Raw genomic sequence first — 23,946 nt, 5'->3', positions numbered from 1 at the left:
GACAGAATTGATAAAAATTCAAGCGAGTTCCCTCAGCGCACTCACTCTCCCCCATTGCACACAATTTCACTGATGCCCCACAACTATTAAGACCATTCATATACTTTCTGAAGACCAACATTTATAGCCCATTCCTAATTGGCTTTGAGAAAATGATGAAAAACCACCTTTTCTTGGACCTTTCCACCGCATTGTTGTGGAGGGAAGTCCAGGCAGTGTTGAAGGAACTGGGAGATACCTTCAAGTCAGGATAGCACTGGACTTGGAAGGCAACCCAATGTTTTCCTGGGCACCTGCTGCCCTTACCTCACAAGGCAGTCATTGTTGTGCTTTTGGGAGTTAGGGTCACAGCTAAGGGAGGCAAGTTCCAGGGAAGGAGTTGTTACTGTGGATAGTTACTCACCTTCTCTTTGTTGTGTAACGACGGGTGGAGGCTGAGGAAATGCTTGACTGATCTGGGCAATCGCTGTCGGATACATGGCTGCTCATAAAATTACAAGAGAATGAAATTGTCAATTTGGCTGATAAATCTCAGACTGTAATTTGACCATCCATTATTTTTTCCCCCAATGCAACCGTCATTGCCTGGCCGTATGTGCAAAAGAGAAGACACCAAAAGAAAAACTTTAGAAACTTATCCCTGCAGGAAAATTGTCCATAAAATAGAAGCATGCAGTCATTATTTTTGCAGGAAGACTGTGATTAACTGAATCTACATTGAGTGTACAGAAAAGGCCATTTTTGCCACACACACCAGAAATTGATCAAAATGTTCAATTTCAACATGTTATGAATCTATGGCTCACCAAAGACTAAGATGAGAGAGAGAGTGAGAGAGAGAGAAAGAGAGAGAGAGAGTGAGAGAGAGAGAGAGAGAGAGAGAGAGAGAGAGATAAGAACAACCTTTCATTGACGAATGCTTTTTGTTTGTTCTCCAACTCCCCATGGTTTTTATATCCACAAGATTTTAAAATTATAACCAAAACCCCAAAATGTTTTTTGCTTGAATTCTAAACCTTTGAAAATGTTAAGGATTATTGAGTTAAAAACTATTGGAAGGGCACTTCCACTACCCAAACAAAGCTTCTGCAATCAAAAACGCCACTGTCTGTCTCAGGATGTTTTAGTTTAGATTGGTCATTTCATGTTTCAATAATCCATCCATTCCAACCTTTCCACAAACAAATAGCATAAAGATGGTGGCAATGAAATGAGAGCAGATGGTGGGGGGAGGCGGAGGGGGGGGGTCTCCCACTTTTGTACCATCTTGTCACTTAAAAGTGAACTTCATTGGGATGTTAACCATCTTGTGACTATTGAAATTGTCTTTTGTAATTAGAAAATTAAAACTCTATCAAATACTTTGGAAAACATTTGCAGGGATGTGAGATTGAGGTAAAGGATCAGTCCTGATCTTACTCGACGATGAGCAGATATGCGGGCCAAAAGTGTACCTCTTACTTTTATATCTTATGTTCTGAAGTAAAGTTGGAAAACAGCACAATTCATTATCAATATAACACAAAGTGAATTCATTATCTACTTAAAGCTGTTGGGGGAGAAAAAGGTAAATGTTTTTTTTGTAAAACTGAAGTGTTCATTAATAAATTGGAGCAATTGATACAAGGATTTTAATGGTAATTAAGAGCCTTCTTCATCCTGTCTACATCTTGTGACAAGCTATCATTGCCTCGTCTGCTTTGAGATACACGCATCTCTTGGAAGTCAATCATATTTACAACCAGTTTACTCTTCCTTTCCCACTTGATTAAGTAATTTCAATTTGAAGGACAGCAGTAGATTTTAAAACATAAATGAAACAGAATTTAAACGTCAAATATCCCTTCCCTTTTTGCAAATTGGCTATTCAGTTATTGAACAAAAGTAACTCATTTATGCCTCTTGCAAGCAGACAGTATTATAAAAACAATTCAAGCTTACAGAAATGCATTGAAAAAGAAATACGTGCAATTTACCTGTGTACTGCTGTACCCCTGTGAAAGCTTGCTGCAAGGCATCGGCTGCAGAAGGACTTTGAGCTAAAGTGAGTTGGGAAGGGCAGAAAGGTGAGGGGGGAGGTGAGAGATGGAATTGAGGTGGGAACAATTATTGACATTGAGATGGTAAGCAGAAGTGATGGAGAGAAGATGAAATGTTAGAAATTGAGAGCCAGGAATAATTTACAGGAGATGAGAGATAAGAGTGATAGAACAAAGGAAAAATAAAATGGGAGATGGAAGGACGGAGAAGAGATGACATAAGAGAGAGTGAGAAATGAGATACAAAGAGTGGAAAAGGGAAAGAGGGCAAGGTTAGATTAGAGAATAGAAAAAGTGATCGCGAAGTGTACGTTGAAGGAAAGAATTGAAAGAAATGGGAAGTAATGAAGAGAATATTGGAGAGAAGGGGAGGTGATGGAGTAAATGAGAAAAAGGGAAAAGAGGAGATGAACGAGAACGAAAGGCAAAAGTGGAGAGAGAATGAAAACAATCAAGAAGGTTTTAAAGCCACAGAAAACAAAGGAAGTTTTCAATTTTTAGAGAAGATATTTGAGGAAAATCAAGAAACGCCAGTAAAGTGACAGGCGTGTTAAGAAGTGCGAGAAAAGGGAAAGTAATGGAAGGGGAGGGAATTAAATTATAAAGATGAAGGGAAAGAAAATAGAGGAAATAAGATCAAGAAACAAGTTAGTGTATGACCCAGATTGCCTCATTGATTTACTTGCCACAAACAATGTATAGACAATTAGTAACACATTTTTCATTGATATATCTGATGCTAAGATTCATGTTTTAGCTGCTTGATGCATTTATGACACATGGTATCATTCAGAAAAGCTAGATTACTGCACAAATGGGATATGAAAGCAAGAGTTGGCAATGATGCTCTAATGCAGACTGAAGGTACCTGGGTAAGGGTGAACTCCATTGGTATAGACAGCCTCCACTGCAGGGTGCCCATTGGGCTGGGCAGTGAGCCCGGTGTAGCCATTCACCCCTATCGGAGACACAATGCTGGGCACAGCAGGGGCTGCAATTCCTGGAGGAGAGGACAGCCCTGAAAGACACAGAGGGTGAAAACTCCAAGGATTAAATGTGCTCACCAATTTTTTTTGTGAACTGAACCACTGCTAAAATCCAGCTCATTGATGAGCTGAGGAATGTTGGGTGCAGTGCTTGATTGGGGTCAAGAACTAAACTGGAAATTCAATGCAAAAAATGGAGCAGAGGTTGTTACGACATCATCCATAATTCTCCTTGAAAAGTCCTGAGCGTGCAGAGAATCTGCTTTGTTCCTCTGTTAGCTGCTGTGTTCCCAACCAAGTCTCTTGGCCCAGGCCACTTGGTTCTGATTTAATCTCCGTGAAATACCTCAGAGTGTTTTCTTTGTTTAAGTTGCATTTTAAATGCAAGTTAAACAGTGTTACTGTTGGTACACTTGACCCACAGACTCCCCAGAGCTTTGCAGAATATTAATGGGCTCCTGTTTAAACAGGCTGGTGTGGGACGAACCTTCAGGAACATAATGGTATGTGGAATTAGACCAAGAGTTGGTACTGTTTGGTGTCATGCCATGATATTCGGAACCATGAGCCTGCAAGAGGGACCAGTTTGCTACATGATTGCAGTAGGTGTGAAGGATTGCAGATCCCAAATCACACCTCCTTGCTCTGATCCTTCCAAGACCGAGAAACACAAGGATTCAAGCACTGATATTTAGGTTCCACCCTTGGCACAAGTTTGCAATTCCACCCCCCTCCTCCCCCCACCTCAACTTAGTTGCACAGAAGACAATATTTAGACTATTTTAGCAATGGTTTGTCTCTGAAAAGCAGAAGCCTACTAGGCCCCCAGGCTCACCTTCCCCCACCTTTAGCCTTACAGAATTAATGTTTCCTTTCCTGGCGTTGATCTAATTCTCTCTGGCAGATCTGCCAGCACTTTGCTTTGGTCTGGAGTTTGGCCAGGGGCTCTTTGGAAGTTGGCTGCCCTCTCTCAAGTTTACTGACTGCTCCTTGCACATTCACCCTGGAGATGGATGGCGGGCGAGAGCGGGGAAATGGCTCTGAGAGGAGGATCTCACCTGACTGAGCCGAGGAGCGAGGCCTCACCTGATGTGGGTGTGAGAGGCGCTGCTGCGAGTCCATTCAGATTGATGGCCGCCATGTGGTGCATCTGTGCAGTGGGAAAGGCAGCCGTTGGGTTTAAGTAGCCGGTGTGCGTGGTGGCTGCCATAATTGCTGCTTGTTGCTGCATCAGCTGTGGGAGCAAGAGTTATATACACGTTCATCTCTCTTCTCCCCCACAATGACCTTGCACTGGAATCAAACCAGCCATTCCAAATAATTAAAGAAAAAGGTAGAGAATTCTAAAGATTCACCACTTTTTAAAAAATATTTTATTTAAAATCAACATATGACAATTACATATCACATTGTTTCAAAATTTATAAATACATATTGATTCATATAGAAAAAAGAAAAGGGAAAAAAAAAACATATAAACCCCAACTAATCTTTACCTCCCACCGTACCCCTACTACCCCTATGTAGCACGAATAAAAGCTCTCACGGCTGGAAGAAGAACATATGCTTTGATTAGCTTATAACTGAGGGTAGGGTCTTACAGTGGTCTTCAGAAGAGCTCAGGGTTTAGGCGGGAAACCAGGGTTATAGATGGGCAGATGGGGGAGGAGCCATCTATCAGTTTAACACACCACCAGCAAATCTCAGTTCACTGCACCCTACTAAAAATCTAATTACTAAAATATATAACATAGTTATATATTGAACTGGATTGCTTCAAAAACATTTTTTTATTTAAAAAAATTAACATTAGGAAAATGGCATACAGAGATTCAAAGTTATATTCCATTAGAAAAAAATACATATAATCTGAGGGGTAAATTTTCTGCATTTCTACAGATTTGGAGCCCGTATGCTCGAACAATGGGATTAAAATTCTAAATAGGTCCTTCAAGTCCTCCAGACCGGTGAAATCTTCCCTTGAAAATTAGTAATTTAGTTTTTAAAAAAATGTTTTTTTTATTCACCACTCTTTGATGAAGAAATATCTTCTTGTTTCAGGTCACTAATTCTTTAGTGAATCCCAATTTTTTCAGATGCAGCGCGGTAACATCCCACAAGCCCCTGCTGCCCAAATACACCCAGTCAACCTACCAACACCGAACATCTTTGGAAGGCGGGAGGAAGCTAGAGCACCCGGAGGAAACCCACACAGACACGGGGAGAACGAACAAACTCCGCTATTGCTTTCTTAAACCTAGAGAGTAATTTCAGACTCTAAATTCTAAGTAGGCAAAGGAAAATGTTTTGAAGACATTCGAACCTGGTCACCCATTTAGAAAGGTCCCAACTAGTTTATAGCCAATGAACTATTTTAGAGGTGGGTGGCAACAATAATGTGGGACCCAATTTGTGCACAACCAGCTCTTTAAATAACAATGTGAGCAAATACTCTGTTTTAGAAATGTCAATTATTTGAACATTCTTGTCAAGGCCAACATTAGTTGGTGATCCCTAAATTGAAGGATGAATATTGGCCAAAACACTAGGGGAGGGAGCTCCATTGTTCTATAAAATATATAAAATAAATTCATATCTGCTTAAGAGAAAGTAAGGAGCTTCAGTTCAACACTTCACCGAATGCCTAGATTTTTATATTCAACTCCTGGAATGGATCTTGAACATGTAACCTTTGATCCAGAAGGCAGCTTGGTTGGCAAAGCAGACAGCACAATGGTATTTTAGCACCAGCGATGGGTTCAAATCTGGCACTGCCTGTGGCTGCAAGGAGTTTCTACATTCTCAATGTGTTTGCGTGGGTTTACTCTGGGTGCATCAGTTTCCTCCCACTTGGGTTTATAGGTTAACTTGGATGTAATTGAGTTTAAATGGGCAGAATCAGCTTCTACCATGTTGTGAATAAAAATTTTAAAAGATACAAAAGATTGTTTTCTTCTCTAGTTTCCAGCATCAAGTGTAGCAAAAATATACTCAACAGACTGCGTAAGTCTAACACAGAAGGAGCCCATTCAACCCATCATGCCTGTGCTAGTTCATTGGTTAATTCATTCCCTCTTCTAACCTTTCCTTTTATCGCCACAATGTCCTTTCTGTGGGACAATGCATCACTGGTTTAATTTGAGAAATTCACTGTCCCTCTGTGGATTTCAGTTTGAGATGCTGCCTTTTGCAAAAGCCTCACGTTTGAAGTACCCTTCCTACAAATTAGATCCAATTTCAATCCGCCAGTCACGTGTCCTGGCATTTTTGCATTGTGCACAGCATGAATAATGTGCAAGCCCACAGCGGCTAACATGCATCTGCTCATACCACACCTCAATGATACCAATGCAGCTCCTGTACAGATGGTTGGCAGATGGCAATGTTATTGGCAGTGTACAGCCAATGTAAAACTGGCAGCTTAGCCCAAATTCCAGCAGGAGCACAATCTTACTATGTCATGGCTTTTGGTTTTGTTGGGTGGATGAGCTTGTTCTTTACAAAGGAGCTTGTTTCCCATTGTTCCCAAATATCTCTCCACCCACCCCACCCACCCCGCCTCACCTCTCCTCTATTATACATTGTATTCATCAAGGATTGTTTGATCATTGCTCATTAAAATGAATAGATTTTTGACAATGGGGAAAGATTTTATTTTATTTTAACGACCTATTTTCAAATCCCTTGGACTTAGTGCCACTCCACACTCAAACTCTATAGCTCAACCCATTTCTTCCACATCAGACCTCCAGTGCATTAAAGGCACTGTTTTATATTCGTATCAGCACGGGCTGGCTTCCCACTTCAACTTTCTGCCCCTTTTCTTGAGTTTTAAATATTTTTCCTCAAGTATAATCACTTGTGACATTGTGATCTCTATTCTAATAATGTTTTCTGTTCCAAAAATGTCTTTGAATTAGTAACTAAGGATGATAGATCTAAGATTGGTACAAACATCCGATTTATACAATTATTTTTTTAATTCAAAAATATTTAGACATACAGCAAGGTAACAGGCCATTTCAGCCCACAAGTCCATGCTGCCCAATTTACACCCAATTAGCATATACCCCCACAACATTTTGGGAAGAAACTGGAGACCCCGGGGAAAACGTGCTGACCGGCTGCACTACTATCTGGTACGGGTACACCAATACCCCTGAGCGTATAGCCCTGTAAAAGGTAGTGGACAGCCCAGAACATCACAGGGAAAACCCTCTCCACCCTCGAGAACATCTATAGGGAACGCTGCCGTCAGAGAGCAGCAGCAATTATCAAGGATCCACACCACCCAGCACATGCTCAATTCTCACTTCTACCATCTCGGGGTTGTATGCAATGTCATTGATGTACTCTGACAATAAATCTGAAATTAGAGGTCATAGATTAAGAGGTAAGAGGTAAGACTAAGAGTAAGATACTTAGAGGGGATATAAAGAGGACCTTTTTTCACCTGAGATTGGATAGAACCTGGAATACACTGCCGAGAGAGTATACAGCATTTAAGAGGTAACAAACAATGAAAGAAAAACTCAACAAGCCAGTGGACAGGTAGCATCTATGGATAGAAATGGTCATACAATGTTTCACCTCAGGACCACATCAAAATTATTGTAGAAAGGGATGATACACACACACACACACACACACACACACACACACACACACACACACACACACACACACACATATTTTATATATGAAGAGGGAGAGGAGCTGGGGAAGAGCCAAAGGTAATAGAGTGTGGGATAGAAGATAGTAGAGAAACAGAAAAGAAGGAGAGAACATTAGGAGGGGGGGTATGAGAATTAGAGAGAAAATTAAGAATAGCAGTCAGTGAAGAAGAGAAGGAAATTGGAACCTGATAGAGGCTTGGATTAGAGAAATTGATGTTTCTGTGGTTAGATTTAAGGCTGTGGAGGATAAATAAGTGTTGTTCCTCAAGTATACTCTTGGCCTCACCCAAACAAAGGATCAGTGTGCAAAAGTTATGAGGAATTGAAATAGCTGGCTACAACAATTTCAAGCTTAGACCCGCAGATAGAATGCAGGTGTATAGCATTTAAGAGCTGTCCATTAGTATTAACCTTTTATCTAAATTTTCATATATGTTTCAACCTTTACCAATTTTTGATCCTAAAACTTACTTTTATTCACTGGTTTTGATTATTTCCTCGTGTATATAGAGCAAGGTAAACAACCCTGTATAAATAAGGCCAAAAAGGAATGGAGGCTCATCGCTTCCAAATATTAGATATTATTCTTGGCCAGTCAATATACGAAATTTACTAGCGCTTATTATATTTTGATACCCCAGATGACCAGCCTTCTTGGGTAGAAATGGAACTGAGTTTTTCCAAAAATTTAGCTACATTGACAGTTTTAGGTTCTTCTTTTCCTTTTCGAAAATGACAAGGGAGCCTGGTATCGAGACATAGGCTCAGAATTTGGGCACAATTTAGGAAATTCTTTGGCTTTCTCAATGTTTTTCTTACTAGCCCTATTATAAAGAATAATCTTTTTCAACCTTCTATCTTAGATCCAGTTTTCAAGGAGTGGATTAGATGGGTATAAAATGTTTCATGGATCTGTACATTCAAGGGGATTTTGCTTCATTTGAACAACTAACAGTTAAATTCAACCTTAATAACAGGCATTATTTTTAGTTATCTACAAATTAAGCATTTTTCTCAGTCTAAACCTTTTCATTTTCCTCGGATTCTTGAGATCTATATTCTTGATTTACTTTTTGATTTAAAGTTTTCTCAGGGTGGATTTATTGCTACTATTTATGATAATTTGATGGATCTAAGAACATGTTCAGGGAGGGGAAGTAAGAATGAATGGGAATGAGATTTGAGTACATCAATTCCAGACAAGGACTGGTATACCATGCTTGATTTAATTAATAATACTTCATTCTGTGCATGACATTGTTTAATATAATTTAAAGTGGGACATAGAATACATATGTCTGAAGTTAAACTATCCAATTTTTATCCTGATGTTGATCCACTATGTGATAAATGTAAAATCTTTGAGGCCTCTCTGATTCGTATGTTTCGGGAATGTCCAAAACAAAAGAATTTTGGGAACAATTTTCAAAACTGTAGCAGAGATTCTTAGGATTAAATTGGAACCGTGGCCTTTTATTGTTTTGTTTGGCTATTCTCTAGAGGAGATTATTTCCTTCAACTTATTTCAGAAAAGAATAGTAGCTTTTACTTCACTGATGGCCAGACGAGCAATGTTAATGACATGGAAAGATAGCTCAGCACCCACGCATATGCAGTGGGTAGATGACATTATGTCTTGTTTGAGTTTGGAGAGAATTAAATACAACATTAAAGAGATCAGGATTGAATTTGACAAGATATGGGGCCCATTCATGGACTATTATCACAATTTGAATACATAGGTGGGGATGCTCTGGGGGTTTCCTGTCCAATGTCTGGGAGCCAGGACCCAATTCTTTACACATTATTTCCTGGTGACCTTGTTTAGTGGGAGGGATTTTTCTGGTGACCTTGTTTAGTGGGAGGGGTAGGATTAGAATTTTTTTTTTCTTTTTCTTTTATTTTCCATTATAAGTAGAAGAGTTTAGTTCAATTAGATTAGGTGAAGTTTTCATAAAGGAATTTCTACTTTATTCAAGCATTTGTATACACGACAATGTATAATCACTTATGAGTCATATTCTGTATTGCATTGTATAAATGTTATGTAACTAATATGTAGACAATATAAAATGTAATATTTCTCTCTACCAAATAAAAAAAAAATTTAAAAAGAAAGAAAGAGACGTGCAGCCAAGCATTTGGTGGATTAGGATTGAAGATCAGTTACCTTTGGGCATGGGATTGAACAGGAGAAAGCTTCAGAACAAAGCTTGATTCTACCCAAGCAGCTAGCAATGTCCTTCTTCCTCTAATTTAGAGGATTTGAGGTTCAAGTCTAGTCTGGAGAACACAATTGAAAACTCTGGCACAAAATATGTAGGCACACAAAGCAGTTCTAAAGGCAAATGGCCTTCTGAAATTTATAGCAAAGAATTTTCAATTGAGGAACAAGAATACCTTGCCACAATTATATAGGGAATTAACAAGACCATTCTCGAAGTACTGTATGTCGCTTTAGTCTCCATACCTGAGGAAGAATCTACTTGCCATAAAGGGTGACGGATCCCCAGACTCACTGCTGAATGAGTAAGGAGGTATTAGATCGACTTGGTTTGAAACATACGAGTTTAGAATAGAATGCGCCCCTCACTTCACCCCTTAGTGCTCAGATCAGCATGAGGAGTAACAGGAAATGGAAAACTGATTAATCCCAGATTAAGAAAAATATCTAATTACAAAATTCCTGCAGTACCTGACAGAACAAAGGTTTCCTTTACTCAGAGAGCCTAGAATCAGCATTACAGTCTCAAATGACAGGCAAGAAATTTTGGCTGAGGTGAGGAGAAATTTCTTCATTCAGTGGGTGGTGAACTTGTGGAATTCTCTCCCACAGTGGTAGTGAAGGCAAAGGCCGTGACTATTTTTGAGAAGGTGACGGACAAATTTATAGATTCAAGAGGGACCAAAGAGAGTGGCGCTATGCTCTGTGTGAGAAGATCAGGCATGAACTTACTGAATGGTGGATCAGGAATGAAGGACTCAATGGCCAATTCCTGCACCTAGTTCTGCTATTTTCTGGAGCACTGAAAGAACACTGAGCCCATCAACAAGTTATCAGATTGCTTTTTATGGGAGCTAGCTTTGTTCAAATGGTTACTGTATTTAATATAAAGATTGCATTTAATTGACTCTAATGTTCTCAGGGAAACACTAAGAATGGAAAAGGTCTATGGAAATTCATCTTTTCCTTTCGCAGAAGTCACTGAAAAGTTATTTAAAGCTTGTTGTTAAATAGTTTCTACTTATTCTAACTCCGAAAGCATCAAAGTTAAACGGTGTTCTTTTGCAGCAGGTTCTGCAGATCTAATTCAGTATAACCCAGTGGTGAAAACTTCTAAAATTTGAAGAACACAAAACTATGCCATGTAAAATATTTTCCCCTCTAAGAGCATGGAGGAGAGAGGCTTTTAACTTTGGAAGCAGTTTTTTTCTTTCATAATAGATGAAAACATTAGCAAATGTAAGCCATGTGACTCCCAAGCCTCTTCTGCCAGTGGTGAAAGATTGAGTAGACTGGGTCTTTATTCATTGGAGCATAGAAGGTTAAGGGGGGGGGGGAAATTTGATAGAGGTATATAAAATTATGAAGGGGATAGATGGAGTACCCTCTTCCCCTTGAGGGTAGGTGAGATTGGAACGAGGGGTCATATTAAGGGTTGGGGGCAAAAGTTTAGAAGTAACATGAGGGGAACTTCTTCATTCAGAGAGTGGTGGCTGGGGGGCGTGGCAAGATGGCGTAGAGTCTAGACATGCAATCTCAACCTCTCTGGCCAGACTTTTAAATACCTGTTTTTTAACCCTTTGTTTCCAAGTTTAAACTTTTTAAATTTTAGTTTAAAGTATTAAGGAATTATTATGGCCACTAATGGTAAAAAGACTAAATCTCAAGTTCAAAAGAAAATACATTTTCGAAGTGCTGAAGATCTGGGGCCCAGGCTCAATTTCTTCATTGCCTAAATGGAGGCTGAAAAGGAAATGCATCAGGCAGCATTACAATCTGAAGAAATCGTATTTCTTCGCGAATGGATGAGAAGATGAGAAGACAACAAGATGCGGGGGGGGGGGGGGGTGGGGGGGGGAGACCAGCGGCGACTTCCTGAAGAAGTCGGGATGCCGTCGCTGGGAGTCCAGACCCGCAGTAAATCTTTAAAAATGCCTTTTGTTGAACTGCAGCAGGAGCTGCAGTTACCTTGTTCTGCCACCATGTCAGAGAGAGCAGAGCTGAGATTTACGGATTCACAATGTATGCAATTAAGTGCAGTTATTCAACCTGTGTTGACATCTCTAATGAATGAGATGGTTCAAATGAATGCCGGTATAAGTTCAGAATTAAATATGATTAAGAAACGTGTGGATGCATCTTATAAAGAATTTAAAAAAATTTCAGTCTGCTTTTTTGGATTGTAAACAACAAGTGACTTCTAACACAGAAAAAGTGTTGAAGGTGGAAAAATCAGTCACAGAATTAGGAGATCGTGAGAAGGAGCTAGAACGAAAAATACATTATTTGGAAAATCAAAGCAGAAGGAATAATGTGAAAATTGTTGGTTTGCCAGTGTGGGCTGAGAAATGGCTGATGGAATTTAATACAGATAAATGTGAGGTGCTACATTTTGGAAAGGCAAATTTAAATAGGTCATATACATTGAATGGTAGACAATTGAGGAGTGCAGAGCAACAAAGGGATTTAGGAGTTATGGTAAATAGTACCCTCAAGGCTGATGCTCAGGTAGATGGTGTGGTGAAGAAGGCATTTGGAATGTTGCCCTTCATAAATCGGAGTATTGAATTCAAGAGTAGGGAGATTATGATGAAATTGTACAAGGCATTGGTGAGGCCAAATTTGGAGTACTGTGTACAGTTTTGGTCACCAAATTATAGGAAAGATATAAACAAAATAGAGAGAGTGCAGAGAAGGTTCACGAGAATGTTGACAGGATTTCAGGGTCTGAGTTACAGGGAAAGGTTGTGCAGACTGGGGCTTTTTTCTCTGGAGCGTAGAAGATTGAGAGGGGACTTGATAGAGGTGTTTAAGATTTTAAAAGGGACAGACAGAGTAAATGTGGATAGGCTTTTTCAATTAAGAAAGGGGGAGATTCAAACTAGAGGACATGGTTTAAGATTGAAGGGGGAAAATTATAAGGGGAACATGAGGGGAAATTTCTTTACGCAGAGGGTGGTAGGGATGTGGAATGAGCTTCCGGCAGACGTGGTCGAGGCGGGATCATTGGTTACATTTAAGGAAAGACTGGATCGTTACATGGAAGGAGGGGACTAGAGGGGTATGGACCGGGTGCTGGTCAGTGGGACTAGGAGGGTGGGGATTTGCTACACCATGGACTAGTAGGGCCGAACTGGCCTGTTCTGTGCTGTAAGTGGTTATATGGTTATATGTTATATGGCCAGAAGATGTAGAAGGACAAGACCCTCTTCATTTCTTTAAAGACTGGATTCCGCAAATATTAGGACAAGAATTTTTCTCTGGGGGATTGGCACTGGAAAGAGCCCATAGAGCTTTAAGAAGAATACCCTCAGTTGGTAAACCCCCGAGACTGGTAATAATTCGATGTCTGAGTTATTTGGATAGAGAAGCAATACTTCGACTTGCAGTACAAAATGCAAGACGACAAACCCCATTATTGATTCAGAATAGTAGAGTCTTTTTTTATCCTGATCTGAGTCAAAATGTCATTCAACGTCGACATTAATTTAATTCAGTTTAGGAAGTTTTGTGGCGTAAAGGTTATAAGTCTACTTTTCGTTACCCTGCAGTGTTGAAGGTCTTTTATGGAGACTATCAATTTCGGTTTTTTGAAACTGATTGTGAAGCAAAGATTTTTGCTGAGTCATTGCTGGATATAAGAGGACAAAGACGTAGTCCACCATTATCTCCTAAAGAAAAGTTTGGGAGCTCTGGAAATGGAAGAAATGGCAGAAATGGGAAAAATGGGAATGAAAAGAGTCTACCTCCTTCCAAAATGGGATCTTCGAGATTGGAGTCTTTTGGATGAAAAGAAGAATTTTCTTATTTTATTTTTTCTTTTGTTATTATGATACTTGGATGTTACTGATTGTTTGGCTGGAGAGGGAGAGATTTGCACTAAGTTCTTTACTAGTCATCAGCCACTGGTGGGTGACCCATACCCAATTTTTGTTTGGGGGATTACTACCTTTTGGTAGTTTTTTGGGGGGGAGTATTTTTTTGTTTTTTAAATTTTTTAAACTTTCTCTTAGTTTTTAATTTCTGATTTTTTTTAATTGGAGGGCCTATATACTTTGATTTGAGTTTTTATATAAAGATATTATTGGTATTTAGTAATAATAGTAGATATGTCAAAGTTGAGGTTTGCTACTTTTAATGTTCAAGGATTAAATAGTCCGATTAATCGTGAGCGAGTCTTGGTGTATATTAAGGAAATGAAAATTGATATTGCCTTTTTACAAGAAACACATTTGAATGTGAAGGAAAGTGGAAATTAAAAAGGGATTGGATTGGGCATGTATATTTTTCTTCATTTAATTCAAGAGCTAAAGGTGTAGCAATTTTGATACGTAAAAATTTATCTTTTGAATTACAATCAATGGAGGAAAAGGCAGGATGTATTCTTAAATTGAATTGTAAGATTTTTAGTGAATTTTGGACTTTACTTAATATTTATGCTCCAAATGCAGATGATGAAGTATTTATTTCGGATGCATTTTTTTGTTTGGGTCAAGCTAATGATAATATTTTAGTTGGTGGTGATTTTAATTGTGTTTTGGAACTTTTATTAGATAAATCTCCGAAGAAAGTTAAAAAATCCAAGATGGCAATCCAGGTCCAAGCGTTGATAAAAGATCTTAATTTAGTAGATATTTGGAGAAGTCTTAATCCAACAGAGAAAGATTTTTCCTTTTATTCATCTAGACATGAATCATTTTCAAGGATTGACTTCTTTTTAGTATCGGCACATTTACAAGGGAAAATACAACAAGCGGAATATAAAAGTAGGGTGATTTCATTCTCTGTTATATTTTACATATGAAACTTCTGAGAAAATTGAAATGGCTTATCATTGGAGATTTAATACATTGTTGTTAAAAATACAGAATTTATCGATTTTTTTGAAAAAACAAATTAATTTTTTTGAAAGAAAATTCTAAATCTGTTCAAAGTAAGTTTATATTATGGGATGCTACGAAAGCCTATTTGAGAGGACAAATAATTAGTTATACTTCTGAAATAAGAAAGAATCAATTAAATCAGAGTCTTGAATTAGAGAAACAGATCGATGAGTTAGAAAAGGAATTTCAGAAAGATGCTACAGAAGATCAGAAAATAGAATTATCTAGGTTGAAATTGAAATATAATACCTTACAATCTTATCAATTTGAATGTGTGATTAATAGGACTAAACAACGGTATTACGAATGGGGAGAGAAAGCACAAAAGGTATTGACGTGGCAATTAAAGAAAGAACAGATATCGAGGACTATTAATGCTGTTAGACGGAATTCTCTTATTACTTATAAACCTCGTGAAATTAATGATGAATTTTATTCATTTTATAAAAAGTTATATACATCTGAATGAAAACAGGAAACTGGATCGATTGTTTTTTTTAATCACAGTTGAATTTACCAATATTAGAGGATGGAGATATACAGGAGTTAGAAGAACCATTTATTGATTTGGAAATTAAAATGGCTATTCTGGAAATGCCTGGTGATGATGGATTTTCGGTTGAATTTTATAATTTTTTAAATTATGATTTATCTATAGGGTTTGGGGATGTATTATGTCAAGTTGGAGAATATTATGATTTACCTGAGTCTTGTTCCAGTGCTTTAATTACAGTAATTCCTAAAAAAGATAGAGATCCTTTGATGGTATCTTCATATAGACCAATTTCGTTGTTAAATGTAGATTATAAAATAATAGCTAAAGTATTAGCAAATAGATTGGCTAATTTTTTTACCAAAGTTCATACATATTGATCAAATAGGTTTTATAAAGAATATATATGCTTCAGATAATATTTAGTGATTAGTTCGATTAATAGATTTCGACAAACTTTAGATCATCCGATGGTGATATCTTTAGATGCAGAAAAAGCATTCGATAGAGTTGAAAGGAATTTTTTGTTTAAAGTTTTGGAGAAATTGAAGTTTGGTCCTTCTTTTATTGGTTGGATTAGGGCTCTATATAGTAAACTGGTAGCTAGAGTATTGACGAATGGTTTGATTTCGGAATCTTTTAAGTTAACTCGATCAACTCGTCAAGGTTGTCCTTTATCACCAGCTTTGTTTGCTTTAGTGATTGAACCTTTAGTACAGTTGATATGACAAAATACACAGATACAAGGTATGAAAGTTTTAGATGAAGAATATAAAATTAATTTATTTAATTAGTGTATTTAACAAATCCAGCTCAGTCACTTTTGCATTTGAAGGAATGTTTAATACAATATGGATGTCTTTCTGGATATAAAGTTAATTGGGGAAAAAGTGAAATATTACTGGTAAGTGAAAGAGATTATTCAGTTGATAAGAATATTATTAATTTGAAGTGGACTGATCGAATTAAATATCTGGGTATAATTTTGAATATTAATTATCAATGTTTATATAAATTAAATTATGATCCATTAATGAAAAAAATTAAAACTGATTTGACTAAATGGAAAGATTTACCTATTAATTTAATGGGAAGGATAAGTACAATTAAGATTAATATCTTTCCGCGTATACAATATTTGTTTCAATCTATTCCGTATTTACTTGATAAATTTTTTTTTCAAGATTTAAATGGTTAAGGAGTTTTTATGGAGGGGTAAATTTTCGAGAGTAGCTTTGAATAAATTAACTTGGAAATATGAGTTAGGGGGATTACGTTTACCACATTTTCAAAATTATTATGAGGCAGCCCAACTTAAATTTATTAATTCATTGATGGATTTGGTACGGCCTCCTAGTTGGGCTAAAATTGAGATGGCAAGTATTTCTGAATTTGAAATACATCAATTTTTGTTTAAGTGGAATATGAATTTGTAACAACAATATAATGTGCCTATACTAAAACATTTAATGAAGTTATGGATAAAGAAAAATAAAATGATAGGTTCTAGGGGTAAATAATTGGCTTTGTTGTATAATAATCAACTTATTTCATTTTCAATACATAATCAAAGTTTATTGCATGGGAGATTTAAAGGTATGAAAAATTTGGGAGATTGTTTTAAAGAGAGTAAGGTTTTATCTTTTAATCAGTTGAGGGAAGATTTTGGTATTGATAAGAATTCTTTATTTCTTTATTATCAAATTCGATCTTTGGTAAAATGTTTGTTTGGTAGAGATATGATTTTACCTAAAATGACTAAATTTGAGTCTTCTGTTATGAAGGTACCAGAGAAGGGTCATATTTTATTTATGTGTCAAATATTACAGGATGGTATGAATAAAAAGGGTTGGGATAGATCTAAAATTAAATGGGAAGCGGATATTGGTTTTACTTTTTCTGAAGAGGATTGGTTAGATATCTGTTATGATAGTGTAACTAGATTGATAAATGCATGTTATGCAATGATTAATTACAATTTTTTACATCATTTGTATTTGACACCTGAAAAATTAAAAAAATATGGTTTTAATGAATCAGATTTGTGTTTTAGATGTAGTGATACGGTTGGAACTTTTTTTCATGCTGTTTGGTCATGTATACCTATACAATCTTTTTTGAAGAAAATTCAATTGTTTTTAGAATATCCGTATAAGATTAAAATAGTTTTAGATCCAACAGTATTTTTATTGGGTAGTTTGCAACCTCTGAAAGGCTTGGGATTAGATAACTTCCAGCTTGCTTTTGTATATTTAGCTTTATCCGTAGCGAAAAAATGTATTGCTAGTACATGGAAAAATACAAATAACCCTCAACTATGCACAAATACATGTGCACGTGTGTGTGCAAATATACATGCGCGCGCGTGTGTGTGTGTGTGTGTGTGTGTGTGTGTGTGTGTGTGTGTGTGTATTTGTTATATTTACTTACATAACAAAAATCATGTAAGTAGAAAATTTACATTGAAAGATAGATATAAGGTGGAAGGATGCTTGTGCGGGCCATAAACAGTGGATAAACTAAATGAGAAACTAAACTAAATGAGAAACTAAAAGAGAAGCCAAGAACATGGGTTCACTGAAAAAACTTGGAGGCTAGATCCAAGTCCCAACGATGAATTAAGGCAACCACAAATTGGGAAATATCTAGGAAATATTAGTTCACAGCTGATAGGATGGAATATACTCTTTGGTAATCACATTCCAGCAGCAATAAAGGAATCATTTCTATTCCAGAGAATTTTCATTCTTCATTTACTGTCAGCCATTTACTTCCAACTAAAACTCAACATTTATCATACAGAAGATGCCAATTCAGCTCATTTAGTTTATCCACTGTTTATGGCCCGCACAAGCATCCTTCCACCTTATACCTATCTTTCAATGTAAATTTTCTACTTACATGATTTTTGTTATGTACTCAGACAGCAGCAATAGAAATTAACTAAGACAGTGTTATATTTAAAATAATATTTTAATTTATTAATTACCAATCATATAACACCTTATATAAACTTAACCCCCAACTATGGACAAATACATGTGCGTGCGTGCGTGCGTGCGTGTGTAAATATCCCAAACCATTACAGTTAAGGCCCAATTCTGGAATGTCAGTTCAAAGTCCAGTCTCAGAAATCCAGTGTTGAAATGAAATTGATGCAAAGAAGTATTCTCGAAGTAGGTGAGAGAAACCAGGGTGACAGACTGTTGTAAACTCACAAAATCCTTGTTGAGGTACTTCCAGAGTGAATGTCCTTTTGGACAAGTGGTAATAAAAAAAATCCCTTTTCCTGGTGCAGGGGAAATGAAGCAAGTGATTTTCCTAAACCTTCCAGAACCCTTTGGTGGGTCAGCTGAAAGTGACCTTCCCTTTTTGGTTATGGTGTGGTACACTAATTCCCCCTTCAAAAGTGACCTTTCCATTGGCCACGATGGGGCCCACTCATCCTCCTTACAGGGAGAAATCAGGCGAATTGTCCATTACTACATGAGGCTATTTTAGCAAAGAGCTCCTGCTCCTGTGCTGTCTCCTTAAAATGGCCCCCAATCAAACAGTGTACTGTTTCTTTAATATGTTGGTCACATGGTCTCTGCACCTGTGTCCCTCTCTCTTCAGAAGCGAATTTGAGTACACGTTGTCCCCAGCCTGTCAGCCCACAGTTTCCAAAGCTTGCAGCTTGGTTTATTCTCTTAAAGTGACAATACCACTTTAATGAAAATGAACTGGGAGCACATAAATAATATCTAATTTTGTTTGATTGCAGTTTCCTTCCTTTATATGGTTAGGTAAGAGTGACAGCACTTGAGGTTTTGAAGTTTTAATATTCTGAACTAGAGCTAATTGAATTCAGTACAAGTCCCAGTCCATACTTACCTGGTACAGGCTCACCTTGGAGTTAAGTGATAAGGTAGAGCAATTAGATCTCAAACAGCATGGTGCTGAGCACCAGACTTCTGGGACACAGCGACAGCCTTCAATAGGAGGCAAGGTAAGGGTAGAGATTTCCCTCTGACCAAATCAATGAGGTTTGTAAGAGTTTTTAAATGTCCCTGGTAATTAGAGAGAATTTGATTTCTATTGAATAATGGACATTGCAAAACTTATTCATGAATATTACAAAATTATGTAAAGCATCTAAATAAAGTACAAAACGTGAAGATAGAGGAATGTAGCAAACATTCACTGGGATGACAGGTTTGGGGCATCAGGAAAGATTAAACAGACTGGACCTGTACTCACCTTTAGATGAATAACAGAGGGTCTCAATGTAACAAACAAAATTCTTACAGTGTTATGCAGAGTGGATATTTCACCAGCTGGGGCATGGAACAGAGAGGAAAAGATAAAAAGAGAATCGCAAATGTAGGAATCTGAAATAAAACCAGAAAATGCTGAAACATTGAGCAGATCATACAGTAGCTGTGGAGTGGGAGACAAAGTCCCAACATCGGATCCGGTCCTGAAATGTTAACCATTTCTCTTTGTACAGATACTGCCTGGCATGCAGAGTGTTCCCAGGATTTCTCAGTGTATATATTACGTTAGAGAAATGAAGAAATTTATTTATTCACAGCGTGAACTAAACTCCAATGATGCTGAACAACTCCAATGCTTCTATTGACAAGAACCTCATTGGTTATGGTAATGGGTCTCCATATTCTAATTCAATAATTGTCTGTTATAGAGAACATGACCATAACCAGGCTTTGGGATAAATAGCAAATAAAATATCTGAAAGAAGAAATGTTTTACCTTCAGGATGCCAAAATTGGCCAATTCATTATCTTGGAATGTAACTGTGATTATTGGGGTGAGATTTGTTGACCCAGGGTTTTGCATGGATTGGTACGGTTTTCCCATAAATGTACTTACCCCTGGTTCAGATGCAAAGGACTGGAATGAGATATCCCAGGCACAGCACTGGCGTGGGATGAGAAGGGATTTCTCTGTGATATACAGAGAAAGTCCACCTTGCTAAAGTACCAATCATGTTGCTTACTTTGAATGCCCACTGCCCCTCTCTCCCATTATCCGACAGAATCTCAATCAACGAGCCTTTGCTCAGTGTTGTCGCAGCCCTGCCAAAGAGAAGCCTGACTGGTGCTAGAAGACACAAGGATAAGAGGATTCTTTCCTTTCCCTGTAACTGTGTTTAACTGGAGTGCCAACTTTCCTCTTCTCTCTGCAGAAGGTTGAAAAACAAACAGAAGCGTTGCCCCAAATTAAAAACCTTGTATTCAGTAAACAATCATTTATGTTGGGAAAGATTGTCACATAAGTGAGAAAAGGGACAAGACGCTGCCTGAATTGTGCTGGATGAAACCATCATCTGTATTGTATCATCCATTAAAACAAGGCACAGCAAAGCTATCTATAAACTCATTTATCATAAACATAATTTTATCATCTTGATGAATGAGGGACATCCATTGTCTATTTACCAAGATAAATTACTGTGGAAATGGAACCTGATGGGCCCTTGCTGGATATGCATTTTAATTGCTTATTGGGGTGAATATTCCTTGGCTTGTCTCGATGATGTCAGCACCACTCTGTGGATCATTATGAAGTATGGATGTTTGTCATTTTTAATATGCATAAATAATGTTGCTTCAAGCTGACGATAAGCAGCATTCTATTGTTCAAAAGGGACAGATCAATTAACCCTTCCTGCACTGAAATTCCACCTTGGTCTAATATGAATGTCCTGCCTGCCTGCTATTTTAGCAGAGGTATTAACTTGCTTAGGGGTTTAAAATCTATGCTGAAGTAGCAGTGATGATCATCTTGAGGTCACATAATTCTGTAATGCTGGGAGAATTTGAAGCCTTGCCACCATGGTATTTTTGCTTTAGGTTGAGGTTCATGGATTGAAGTATATGCTTTGAATAAATGAACCCATTCTCTGATTCCAGACAGCTGCACATTGGAACGTTGCTTTCCCAGTCCCTACTAAGAATTTAAATTTGAGCTCTTTTGTTGGGCACATTAAATCCATGCAAATCTTCATGCCTTTTTGGGACACCATATTTTACAAAGATTTTAAAATCCATTTAGACAGTAACAGGTCATTTTGGAGCATGAGTCTGTGCCGCCAAATTTACACTTAATTAGCCTACAACCCCTGGTACAATTCGAACAATGGGAGGAAAATAGAGCCCCCGCCCCACCGGGAAAACCCAGGGAGAACATACAAACTCCTTAGAGACAGTGCAGTATTCGAACTCTGGTCCCGATCACTGGTGCTGTAAAGGCGTTGCACTAAACGCTTCATCAATCGTGCTGCCCAAATCAATTTGATAAAACTTGTTTCCTTCACTGTGTCTTCTTTGCTCCCTGGCAAACTGAATCTTGTTCTGCTCCCTCTAGTATTCCTCTGTGTGAGATATTATCTGAGCACAGAGTACTGAAGGAACTTAGCCAGTGTTGCAACAACCATAGGAGATAAAGATATATTATTGACGTTTCAGGCATGAGACCTTCCTCAAGATATGAGTGAGAAAAGACAAGCATCTGAATTAAAGGTTTGGGAAAGAAAGGGGGAAGAATGGGGCCAAGGGAGCTGCCCATACCTACTCCCTCACCACCATTCGGGGCCCCAAACAGTCCTTCCCAGTGAAGCAACATTTCACTTGTGAATCTGCAGGGGCCAGCTATTGCATCCAGTGCTCCCTCTATGGCCACCGCTACATTGGAGAGACTTGGCGCAGACTGGGAGATCGCTTTGTTGAGCACCTTGGCTCTGTCTGCCGCAACAGCGTGGATCTCCCAGTAGCTGCCCATTTCAATTTCCTGCCCCATTCTGTGTCTGCTCATGATCTCATGTACAGCCAGACTGAGACCACCCACAAATTGGAGGAACAACACTCATTATCTGTCTGGGCACCCACCAACTGGATGGCACTGACATTGACTTTTCTGGTTTCTGTTAAACTCCCTCCCCCTTCTTCTTCCCCCTGTTGTCTTTCCCCCAGCTCTGCCCCCCCACCCCTCTCTCTCTTCCTTTTTCCCCTCTGTCTCCTTTTACAGAGCCAACATTGTCTCCTTTCCTTTTATTATATCCATTAATATCTTTTGTTGATCTTGGCTTCCCCCCTTGCCATTCTTCGGTTTTTGTTCGCATACCTTCCTGTTCTTTGCCTATACCTTGAAGAAGGACTTAGGCCTGAACCTTCGGGAATATATTTTTACCTTCAATGGACACTGTGAGACCGGCTGAGATCCTCCACCATTTCTGTGTGTCTTTAATTCAGATGCTTGTCTCTTTTCACACATTCTTTACATATCCAATGAATACCCTTTATCTGTTGGTCTGTACTCCTCCCCCCTCCGTACTTTCCCCAGGCTTTTTTAACTCATATATTGAGGAAGGCCTCAGGCCCAAAATGTTGCTAATATTATCTTTACCTCCTATAGACATTGTGAGGCCGGCATTTCTGTGCTTTGACTACAATCTCAGTGTCTGCAGTCTTCTGTGTTTCATGAGATATTATCTGAGTTGTGCTCAGGACATAGGCAACCATTACCCTGCAGACACTAAGGATCACAGTGCAGGAATGGAAGTGCATGCAGTGCAGATTAGGTTGAAAGGCAGCAAGGCTGACTCTATCACCCAGTCTGTCACGTGCATTACGATCAAATATAATTTTCTAAAATTCTTCTGTGTTTTGGAGCTATTGTTTGCTCAGTCATTTCAAAGAGGCAAGCATGTTAGAAGCATAGAACCATAGAACATTTCGGCACAGAAACATGGCCTTTCACTCATCAGGTCTGTGCCGAACTTTTATTCAGCTGAGTCCTATTGGCCTGCACCTGAACCAAAACCCTCCATTCCCCTCCCACCCATGTACGTACCCAAATATTTCTTAAATCAATATTGACCTCATATTCATTTCAGATGGCAGCCATTCTACACTCACCACTCTCTGTGCGACGGAGTTTTCCCTAATGTTCCCTTTAAATATTTAATCTTTCACCCTTAACTCATTGTGTCTGGAGTCACACAAAGGCTTGAACAGTTAAGAATGGCAGATTTCCTTTCCGAAAGGACATTAGTGAACCAGATAAGTTCTTATCGTGGCCTAGTAGTTTCATGATCATCAATTCTGATCCCAGCTTCTTCAGTCTGGATTATTTAATCAGCATTTTAAATTCCCAGTCTGCTTTGGTGGCATTTGAATTCATGTCTTGAAATCATTAATCTTCATGTCTTGATTCTCAGTGTAGTATTTTTTTTATTGAGTTAATGACCGTTACCTCGAGAGATTCAGTATATGCATCTTCCTATTTTAAATACCAATTTTTCCCAGGTCCTCCTCAAAGCACCACCTGATGCTTGAGCAAAGCTCATTATACTCTCGATGCACCATCATGAAGCAATAGGAATGGAGAAGGAGAATAGTGCCAAATAAGACGAGTAAATCCAGTTGATCTCATGATGCAATGTCATTTGAAGTGACCAGCCTTCCTTTTGATACAACATATTTTGAAGGCCTGCGTTATACTGAGTCAACAGAAGTACCAATTCATATTGGATTCAAAGTGTACCAACTGGACCTTCTGCATGGAGTTGCTATCCGAATGGAAACCCTGACTGTTGATTTGTCCACTGGATAGATTTATGAATCTACAATGAATAGTGTTAT

The 23,946-nt window shown here is 38.2% G+C and overlaps 1 protein-coding gene across 3 annotated transcripts in view; it reads right to left on the bottom strand.

Moving 5' to 3' along the window:
- The window catches only part of celf5a (cugbp, Elav-like family member 5a), a 428,125-nt gene that overhangs the window by 15,594 nt on the left and 388,585 nt on the right, over positions 1-23,946 (bottom strand). For all 3 annotated transcript variants that reach the window (XM_069928064.1, XM_069928065.1, XM_069928066.1), the window contains exons 7-10: positions 4,112-4,259; positions 2,908-3,057; positions 1,977-2,039; positions 404-481 (exon numbers count right to left, since the gene is read on the bottom strand). In XM_069928064.1, the coding sequence (XP_069784165.1) occupies positions 404-481; positions 1,977-2,039; positions 2,908-3,057; positions 4,112-4,259 (439 nt within the window). The remainder of the gene's footprint in view (positions 1-403; positions 482-1,976; positions 2,040-2,907; positions 3,058-4,111; positions 4,260-23,946) is intronic.

Source organism: Narcine bancroftii, chromosome 3 (assembly GCF_036971445.1).
Source record: "Narcine bancroftii isolate sNarBan1 chromosome 3, sNarBan1.hap1, whole genome shotgun sequence".
NCBI lineage: Eukaryota > Metazoa > Chordata > Chondrichthyes > Torpediniformes > Narcinidae > Narcine > Narcine bancroftii.
The sequence above is the reverse complement of the archived record's forward strand: the minus strand, read 5'-3'. Positions and strand labels throughout refer to the sequence as shown.